The sequence below is a fragment of the Athene cunicularia genome, assembly GCF_003259725.1.
Source record: "Athene cunicularia isolate RWA chromosome 15 unlocalized genomic scaffold, athCun1 chr15_part1, whole genome shotgun sequence".
NCBI classification, from domain to species: domain Eukaryota; kingdom Metazoa; phylum Chordata; class Aves; order Strigiformes; family Strigidae; genus Athene; species Athene cunicularia.
The window spans coordinates 14,252,554-14,262,768 of record NW_020799121.1 but is presented as its reverse complement, the minus strand read 5'-3'; the positions used below and the strand labels follow the sequence as shown (position 1 = coordinate 14,262,768).

Genomic DNA, 10,215 nt, shown 5'->3' with positions numbered 1-10,215 from the left:
GTGTATAAGAGACAGATCCCACCCCATCCCATCCATGCAGGAGCTCTCAGCCGTGCCAGATGATGCCGCAGGTCATGCTGGCTTCAAGCCCAGACGTCCCTCCAACACAGGGATCCCAAAGGGGTGGCACAGCCCACACTTCCCCCATGGGGAACGGACTCGGGCGCTGCTGCGCTTTACCAACAGCTTTATGGCTCCGGCAGCCAGGCTGGAGCTCGCCCACCCGGGTTCTGTGAGAGTGGGACAGGGGTGGCCGAGCCCACCAGCCCACCTTTGCCCTTCCAGTGGGCGTGAGCGGCGAAGCCGATGTGTCCCCCGTATTTGCGGTTGAACTCTGCCATCAGGGCCTTGTAGGGGTTTCGGATGAGCAGGATGGCCGAATCAAAGGATTCGATCTCCTTCTGGCCACTCTCGTGAGTCTTGATGCAAATCGTCCTCCCGCTTCGCCAGTGGTCCCTCTCGCCCTTGAACCCTGCCGGGACAGAGCAAGCGGGTGCCTGAGTTAATAAAAATCATAAAAGTGGGCTGGGGAAAGGGAACGATGCGGGGATATCGGGTTGTAAAATAGTCGGATAAAAGCAACTGGGGCTTGAAGTGGAATTTGCATCCCTCTCCCAGATGGAAATAATTTATTTTCCCAAGTCATGAGTCCCATGAAATTCATGTATGAGAGGGTGGGTAGCGGGCACGGGGACGGAGCAGGGGCTGCCTCCTCCCTGGCCATGCTCAGCTCTGCTCAGCGCAGGGGTCTGCAACAGCCTGATATTGCACAGCCCGTTAAATAACTGCATACTGCGTTAACGTACTTTATGCTTGTACTGGGTGGGGGTCAAGAACCTATTTTTATTGCTATAATCTCCCTGACCACAGTGTTTAAACTCTCCCGATAAATTAAGAAGAGGAAAAAAAAAGCTGCGCTCGGGGCAGATGGGCTGCAGTGATGCCACGGAGGGGTCCAGAGAGGGGACCACCATCCCTTGTGCTCCTGCACGGAGTATTGGGGCTGAGCCCAGCATCACGCTCAGCCCCCCCTGCACCCCCAGCCCCTGCAAAGCACAACCCAAACTACCTGGGAACAAGGCGGCGGCAGCAGAGCTGAGCCGAGGAGGGAGATAAGCTGTAAGTAGCTGTACTACATCAATTATAGATGTGTAATTTGCTTTCAGCAGCCATGCTGTGCGACGCAGGGACGTGATGGCTAATCTGCCAGTTGCCTGGATACCTCCGGGCCCCTCCGACGCGTTCAGCCCAGAATAAACATGAAACCCATGCGCGGTCGGATGAGCAAAACCTCCCCGAGGCTTTTGCCCCGAGGATGCTCCCACCCATGGGAGGCGTGATGCCGGCTGCACCCCGGGGTGGGTGCCAGTGCCGGGGCTGATAGACTCCAGGCTCCCTCCCTCAGCGCAGAGCATCTCTAAATTTGGCAAATCTTGAAGAAATGGGTGCTGCTGCCTTTAGGGGGTCCTGTGGGTACAAACCCTGGCCGGCTGCACAGGTACCCCAGGTACAGACCCCACCAGCGATGGGGGTACCCCAGGTACAGAGCCCAGCGCCACCACGGCCGAGGAGGGAAGGAGGATTTCCTCTCCAAAGCCACAAAAAGGGGAAGGAAAAGCAGGAGAAACCTTCAGGATCTACAAATAAAACTATTGTAAATGGCTATAAAATGGGGAGAACTGGTGTTTTCTCTCCCCTTTGCAATCTGGTGGGTTATTGGGAGGAGCTGGCTTCTGCCTGGAAAAGCTTCATGCCCGCCTCAAGCTTTTTTTTTTGGCTTGACACTCATCCTCGCTGCTTAATTCAGGGTCCCCAAAGCCCACGTGCTATCGGCCCTGGCGCCAACACGGTGGGCAGCGCACTGCTGCTTTGCCCCAGAGGGAACAACAGCATTCCTCCTCCGTTAAATATTCACTGGGCAAACACCTGTGTCACTCAGGACGGGAAGATGAATCTCCAGCAAACCCTTCAGCCCAAGGAGAACAGGCAGATGAGATCAGCTCCCTCCTCCACCCCACCCCATGAGCTCATCGGAGCTTTTTTTGAGCTGTGAACATTCGTTAATTTGGGTGTCGGTGTTCCCCGGGTGCTGACACATGTTGTTATTTTTATCTGCAGCTACTTGGGAAGCACGTGGGGACATTTGTCCTCCAGGATACTGGTGCCACCAGCACCACCCGCTCCCAAATCCCGAAGCTGGAAGGCTGCGCGAGTCCTCCTCACCACACAGCTGTGGCTTTCTTTTGCTTCTTAATTTATGCATCCCGAGACAAGAGTGCCAAGCTCGTGGGGAAATCTGATCAAAAAACCACAGTTGGCCTTTTCTTGGGGGAAAAAAGCCCAGGAACTGCTTTGTTTGCCACGGCTGGAGCTGCTCCGCTTCCTCCTCTAGAAAATTCCAACCCCCGTGGCGGGTTAAAAACCACCCGTGTGATGGAGAAAACCCAGTTCCTCCCCAAATCAGTCCTGGGCAAGGTTAGTGGGCAGCACAGGGATGCTATGGGCAGGGCACACGCGATGCCCAAACCGTCCCACGCAGCAGCATCGGTGGCACCCGCCTCTGCCCCCCCCCCCTTCCTGCAGACCCAAGGGACGGCACCGGGACCTTCTCCCGGCTCAGGTGGGACTGGTGCACCCCCAGCAACGAGCCCCCATCTCACCTTTGTTGTAGAGAGACCCATCAAAGTAGTAGCTGCCGGTGTAGAAGCCGGTGGCCAGCTCGATCAGGTGGCGAGCCCAGGTGTTGCCGGCACCGGGGAAGCTGGCCAGGGCCACCAGCTGCTTGGCACGGGTGGGGAGAAACCTCCGGTCCATGCAGCGGTTGTCTGCAGCGAGAACCAGCCAAGACACGTCAGGGCTGCGGCACAGGAACGTGCTTTGCCCACAGAGCTTTCCCGCGTCCTCGCAGCGCGATGCTGTCTCCCGGGAAGGTGCTGGGGCAGGGTGCGAGGAGGTGGCCACTATAGGGAAAGGCGCCCTGCCTAAGGCACGTAGGGACACCCCAAAGAGTCTTAAACACCCCAAAAAAATTCCTCAGAAGAGGGCAGGAGGTGTTTTGCCGTTACCAGCTGCCTGCGTGATTAGGGGAGCGTGAGTAACACGGGTGCATTTGCCAAGCAACGCTCCTGCTTTTTATATCAACAAACGGACAAGAGTTTCCAGCGCCACCTCAACCGCCGAAGCAGGAATCGTGTTGAGACTGAGCCGCTCTGAAGTGAAACCACCTGAATTTGGGAGCTCAGTTGCTCCGTTCAGCCCTTTCCTCTCCCAGTCACAGGTTTCCCCCTTGCCCTGTGCTTCCCTTTCCCCACTGGTCCCACCACTGCAGGGCAGGGGGGGGACAGGAGCCCTCTCCGTGCAGCTTCCCGGGGACTTTTTGCCTGGTGACAGGTATTTTCTCCCATATTTTTTTTTTCCCAGAACCTGTCCCCTCTGGCTAGCAAAGCCCCAGCGGGTTCACTGGCCGACCGTAGGCTCTGGCTTGCCGGTACTGCCAGTGACAAGGAGGGACAAGCACCCGCAGGGAGGGATGCTGCCAGAGGCAGATGGCAAAGCGCTCTCTCCTGCCGCTGAGTCAGGCAGTAATTAAAGCTGTTTGTTCAGGGGAGGACTGATTTCCCAGGAAATTAAAATAAATGGTAATTTTTAATGAAAGCCAACTAGATGCTGCAAGCTCACACTCACTTTCTGTTGGTGTGCCTGGGAAGGGGATGGGAAACTGGTGCCAGTGCCCAGGTTGGAGGGGTCCCTGCCTGTCCCCTTGCCTGGCAGCAGGTAGGGCAAGCCCAGCGCCAGCTCGAAGCCCAGCGCCAGCTCGAAGCCCAGCGCCAGCTCAAAGCCCAGCGCCAGCTCACCTTGCACCTGGGTCTGGTAGACGAGGAGGTATTCAGCAGTGCCGCAGCTCTCGAACTCCTCGCCGGCGCATTTCTGGGCGCAGAGCTGCTCGTCCTCGCGCTCGTGCAGGGTGAAGAGCGTGGTGGGGAAGCCGCAGCGGCAGGCGGTCCCGGCCAGGGCAGACAGCGGGTACTCCTGCGGGGACGGGCGGAGGGAGGGCAGCCAGCAGCACTGGCCTCAGCCCCCTCAGCCCCTTCCTCTGCCCCCCGCACTCATCCTCACCGCCCCGGCCCCGGTTGCACAAGCAGCTCGTTGCAGACACCCAAAACCACCCGAGCCCCGAACTTATCCGTGGCACAGCCAAGCAGCCGGCAGTGCTGGTGCTCCCAGCAGAGCCGTGGCACCGTCATTTGTGAGTTTGCCACCCGCAACGAGGTCACTCGGAGCCCACGGATGACCCCGTGGTGGCCTCACCCGCATGTCCAAGCCCGGAGTCACGAGGCCCATTCGGTGGCTGACGTGATGGATTGCCGGGCTGCGGCAGCGCCGGGTTAATCGAGGCGCTGTGGTTATTTCCACCTCCCAGCACTGATGGGAAAGTGGAGCCAGCGATGGAGCTGGTGGGATTGCTTATTCCCCACCTTCCCCTTCTCGGGAGGCCATGAAGGGAGAACAGGACTGTCCACACCTGCAGGTCTTTCTCTTCCTCTGCCTTACCATTTACTTAATTTTAATTAATAAATACCCAGCAATGCCCACTGCCAGCCTTTCCCTTCCTGCGTACAGGCATCGCGCCCCAGGAGCAAACGGCATCGCAGCATCCCTGGAGCAGAGCAGGGCCAGTGTGACCCTTTCTGATGATGATTTAGGTAATTAAGTTTTCCACCTGCACCCCCCCTGGACCCCGGGTACCTTCTCGGTGCAGAAATCCACGCACTTGTCCACTGACATGTTCAGCATGAGCTGGCTGACGGGTAAGGCGATGGAGATGTTGTTCGGCCGGTGGAAGCACCCCCGAAATATTGCACTGCCATCTGTGGGGGAGAGAGGCCGCCACGGGGCTGGGAGCGATGCTGACCCGGCCACGAGGAGCCGGGGCTGCACCCCAAAAACGATGCCAGTGCCAGCCCGTGCGCCCCAGGCTTGGGAGCAAGAGCCTCTGCATGCGCCAGCATCCCCGTCCCTGTCTCCCACCGCTCCTCTTCAGCCACCCATCAGCACAGCGGCTGCTTTGCTCCAGCTCTCGTCACCCTCCGGCTGTGAAGCCACGTTTGCTGACAAATCTGAGTCATTTTTAGCCATGCCAAAACAAGGGCAGACGCGATGGGCCGTGGGAGCCCCATCACGCTCCCAGCCGCTCGCTCGGCTGCTTGCGGTGCAAAATCAGAGCAAAAGCAAAGTCGAGTTTATTTTTTTCCTCCCTATTTTTATCAAGTCATTGATCCCAGACTGTATGAGCAATGGAGCCGGCGAGGAGAGCAGAGCTGGGACTGGCCTGGTCCCCCCCACACCAGCACCGGTACCCCAGGGGGTCCCATCCCAGGTCCTCGCCCACCACTGCATGTACCCGGGCACCCTCAGCCCCTCCCCAGGGCGGTCACTCCAGCAGCGCCTGGCGGTGGGAGCTCTGAGAGCTGCCACCTTCCTTCCCATCGCCTGGGGATGAGGAAAGAAAAGCAGCAAGTGTGGGTAATTATAGTGCTGCCTAATTGGGAGCCAAACGAGCTCTTCTGACGAGGAGAACCCTCGGCTCTTCCTGGAGCTCCCGCACGTCCTCAGCCTGCAGCCAGCTCTGAATACGATGATGGTCCCGTCTGGCCATCAGGAAAGAGTTCTTCATCCAAAGTCCCCCAAAATGCCCTGAACAGGAGTTCAGGTCCTTGGGGCTCCCTGCCTCACCCAGCAGTCATCCCCGCAGGGGGTTCCCCACCATTTGCAGGTGCAAAACTACCCCAGTCACAGACCTGAACCGCCTCCAAACCGCCTCTCTTGAGCCATGACCTGGCTGACGCAGCACGGGGATGCCAGGGACCCCCCCCCAGCAGCACCATCAGGGGTTCCCCTAATTTGGGGCTGAGCCGGGAGCCGCACCGATGCCGCCAACTTACATCTCCGGGCCGACTCCTGGGCCAGCTCCAGGCGGTAGATGGAGAGGCGGTTGACCCCGCCGCAGACGTTGCTCCGCTCCCCCTTGCACACCATGTTGCACTCGGACTCGCTGGCGTTCGGTGCCTGGACCTTGTGCCCGCAGTAGCACTCGGCGCCGAATTCCAGCCCCGCATAGAGGTAACCCCTGCCGGGAGAGGGAGACAGAGGGGTGCTCAGCACGTCCCCAGGCACCCCCCCGGCTCCGTGGGGTTTCACAGGAGCGTCCCTGCTGCAGGAAACTCCCACCCGGCGCTGGAAGCAGCACTGCATCCCAAGGGTGCGTTGTTGGACAAGATGATCATTGCAGGTCCCTTCCAACTGAAAATAGTCTGGTCTAGTCTAGTCCAGTCTAGTTCTAGTCCAGTCCCTTTCATTCTGTTTCGTTCCATTTTAGTCTAGTCTATTCCTATTCCATTCTAGTCTAGTCTAGTCCTGTTCCATTCTAGTCTAGTCTAGTCTAGTCTCTTCCTATTCCATTGTAGTCTAGTCTAGTCCTGTTCCATTCTAGTCTAGTCTATTCCTATTCCATTGTAGTCTAGTCTAGTCCTGTTCCATTCTATTCTAGTCTATTCTAGTCTAGTCTCTTCCTATTCCATTCTAGTCTAGTCTAGTCCTGTTCCATTCTATTCTATTCTAGTCTAGTCTCTTCCTATTCCATTCGTCTAGTCTAGTCCTGTTCCATTCTATTCTAGTCTAGTCTAGTCTATTCCTATTCCAGTCATCTAGTCTAGTCCTGTTCCATTCTAGTCTAGTCTAGTCTATTCCTATTCCATTCTAGTCTAGTCTAGTCTAGTTTATTTTCTATTCTAGTCCAGTCCAGTCCAAGGGAAGGGGCTCCACAGGCCGCAGAGATCATGAAGCACGAAACAGCGACATTTCCTACAGGTAGGGAGGATGTAACGGGTGGTGGCAGAGCAGGAAGAAGTGACAGGGGCTTTGCTGGGCTTCAAAGCGGGGGAGCTGTGCTGTTTGCTACAGACTGGATCTGGAAGCGGGGGGATTGCAGCACGGGCAGGTGCCTGCCAAGTGCCAGCTGAGCTGGAAACGCGCTGGAAAGGGGCAGTGCTGGTGCTGCGGGGAGGGGGGGACTCTGGCGTGGAGCAGCCCCGTGTCAGCACAGCCGTTGGTTCGGCTCACGGCGAGCGTCTTGCTGAGGTGGGTGAGCCCTGCGTGGGGACGTGCCACTGCCCCAGTGACCGGTGACGGCCCTTTGCAGCAACGTCCCCCCGTGCCACGGGATGCGGCGCAGACGGGCTTCGGCTCTGAGGGAGTTTGGAGGCAGCAAAGTGCCGCCCGCTCCCGCCGGCACAGACCACGTCTAGGGCACATCCTTCGTGTGACGCTGGGAAAAAGAGAAAATTCTGCAGCAAGGAATCCGTTTGTCTCCCCAGCTGCTCGCGGAGGCACTTTGACAGCTGGGAAGGTCTGGGGAGGGCGTTTTGGTGGGGCCAGCCCTGGGTGGGAGCGCTCAAGGCTCCCTCAGCACCAAAACAGAGCCCTGACACCCCGCTGCCCTGCACGAGGATGGAACCCATCATCCCCCCTGACCTTTTTCTGGGGGTCCTGGAAAACACCAGTAAATTGAAAAAAAAAAAATAACATAAATCTAAATAAAACAGAAGGAAGGCGAGAGGAAGGGGAAGGGAGCAGCCAGGGCAGGGAACTGTGGCAGCAGAGAAACGCTGGCGTGTGTGTGTGTGTGTGTGGGAATTGATGGAGACACGGTGCCCGTCTCCCGCCCTACCGTTCGGCACAGTTGTCCTGGCAACGGAAGACTGTCATCTTCTTGTAGTCGAAGAAGGACACGCCGCGCAGCGTTCGCCGGCGAGTGTTGTCCACGTAGCAGCCGATGTATCTTGCTGGGGAGAGGGTAAAGGAGAGTGGGGTAAGAATCAGCCAGGGCTGAGCCCACTGATTCCCAATGCCCCCCTCTTTGGGTTTTTCCCTCAGTAGGAATGAGCAGCAACGTGCCCTGTTTGTCTGCGTTAGAAACACACGTGCTCTGGGTACGTCCTGCAAAAAAAAGAAAAAAAAAAAAAAAAAGGAAATAAAAAAGGTGAAGCCCAGAAACACCCACTACAGATAGAAAGGACACTGGGGCTCTGCACTGAGGCTCCTTCTCTCCGTCCTCTTCCTTCCCACCAGCCTTAAAACCGAGCAAAGCAGCTCCGAAACCAGATGAGTTACGTGGTAAAATAACCGATCCCCTTCACTCTGCCCTGCCGGGAACACAGGGGTGGGCAGAATGGAGAACGAGGGTTTAAAACAAATTTTCCTCAGCCGGCAGCTCGCTTTCCCCAGCCCCAGCCATCGATGCAGAGGGTATTTGCCCGGTGCTAACACTTGGCAAGGAGAAGGTTGATGCCTGTGCTGAGAGCAAATGAAGATGCCTGTAGACAGGGAATAGAGCTGAATAAATAGTTACAACGAAATCATTTATTTGACCAGTGTAGCCTTTTCCAATAATCTGAAAATAAACAGCCGTCTCCTCGCTGGCGCTGCCTGTTGTGACGCTCCGTGTCGGCTGTGGGATCGTGTTAGGGGTGAGCAGGTCCACGAGCTGTCCCTGCTCAGTGTCCTCGTTAGGTGCCCTCATTAGCACCCTCGTTAGTGCCCTCATTAGTGTCCTGCTCCTGCTCCCACCTGAGCATTTGCTGCGGGGAAGAGGTACTGCTGTGATGCAGGGATGCGGTGCTGGGGCAGGGATGCTCAGCATCCTCACTGCCACTGCTGCCCGAGGAGGACGGGGGGTTCGGGACCTGGTGGGATTCACCATCGGGTAATCAGCTAACGAGGTGTTGGGGCTTGAGGATGTGCAGGCCAGCCACGCAGTATGGGTGGCCCCGGGGAGGGTGGCCCCAGGGACCAGTGGCAGGGTCTTAGCAGCCCAGGACCGATGGCAGAGCTGCCTTGGAATCCCAAACCAGTCAGGTTCTCCTCATTCCCTGTTCTGGGCATGCGCCCTCGACGAATATGATGGCAATCTTTCACTTTTCTTAATCCTGAAATTCTGCTCCACTCTCGGGGTATCTGCTGGACGCTGGCAGAGGGCGACCCTGTCCTGGAGTAAATCCAGGTGGTGGCCACTGGCCCCTGGCTTTGAGCTGCTGCTGCAGAGCCTCAGCATGAGGATACAAAGGAGAGGCTCCTGTCCTTTCAGGGCCACTGAAATCCCAAGCCAAGGAGTTGTTTTTCGCAGCGCCAAACACCCCTCCAGCTGCGCCACCCAGGGCTCTGGTCTCAGCACCCCGGCCGAGGGGCTTTGGGAAAGCACCGGGCTACCCGGCAGCGCAGGACTGGGCAGGAGCAGTGGTGAGGGCTCCCCGGCTCTGGCCAAGAGTGCAGCCATTGCTCTAGGCAAGAAAACTGCATCTTCCTGTGCACAATAACCACCCCGTGTCTCTCCTTCCTTCTCCACGCCTCCCACCACACGCCGAATTATCCCTCCAAGTACAGAGCGTCTCCACACGTCCCACTCCAGCACCAAACCACGCCCTGGGGTAATTCTTCTCACTTTGCATCTGGTGGGGGGGATCCCTGACCCACTCCACGTGTACACCCCATCAGTGGTGCACCCCCCACCCTCCCCACCACCCCACAGGGTGCAGACCCCACCAGCGCCGCAAACCGGCTTCCCCAAGCCAGCCTGGGGGAAGGTGGAGCAGAAAGGGTGAGAGAAGTGTGCCCGATACAGCTTTAACCACCCAAGAGCCATAACTCACTGCTCCCGATTACTCTCAGCACAAGGTGGCATTTCCGCGGCGCTGAGCAGGTTTCAGCAGGTCAGCTCATTTCGGTCGTGACAGATCTAACCGGTTGCAGGATTACTCCAGTCATCTGTGCAGAGCCAGTGACTGATGTGCATTACCTTCAATCCATTGCTCTTGACATATGCGTGGTGTAACTTATTAGGAAGGCAACTGGAATAATTAGGGAGATGCGAGGACAATAAGTGAAGGAGGAGCGAGCAGGGGGAGATGCTGAGGCGTGTGGTTGGGTTAGGTGGAGCTTGCTGGAGGGTGCTGAGCAGTGAGAGGGGGACCTGACCCAGCACGCAGGGGCCAAGAGGAATTTTGGAGAAGGCTGGAAACAGGCGTGTAGAAAGACACACAGATCCACCCAGCGATAGTCACTCCATTCCCCAGACATCTCACTCTTCACAGAATCCCAGAATCATCTGGGTTGGAAAAGCCCCTGCAGCTCCTCCAGCCCCACCATGAGCCTCCCCCTGAC

The 10,215-nt window shown here is 57.5% G+C and overlaps 1 protein-coding gene across 1 annotated transcript in view; it reads right to left on the bottom strand.

Moving 5' to 3' along the window:
* Positions 1 to 10,215, bottom strand: part of WSCD2 (WSC domain containing 2) — a 23,688-nt gene that overhangs the window by 3,291 nt on the left and 10,182 nt on the right. Inside the window, exons 4-9 of the mRNA XM_026859779.1 lie at positions 7,727 to 7,841; positions 5,943 to 6,127; positions 4,747 to 4,868; positions 3,855 to 4,029; positions 2,661 to 2,825; positions 272 to 472 (exon numbers count right to left, since the gene is read on the bottom strand). Of these exons, the coding sequence (XP_026715580.1) occupies positions 272 to 472; positions 2,661 to 2,825; positions 3,855 to 4,029; positions 4,747 to 4,868; positions 5,943 to 6,127; positions 7,727 to 7,841 (963 nt within the window). The remainder of the gene's footprint in view (positions 1 to 271; positions 473 to 2,660; positions 2,826 to 3,854; positions 4,030 to 4,746; positions 4,869 to 5,942; positions 6,128 to 7,726; positions 7,842 to 10,215) is intronic.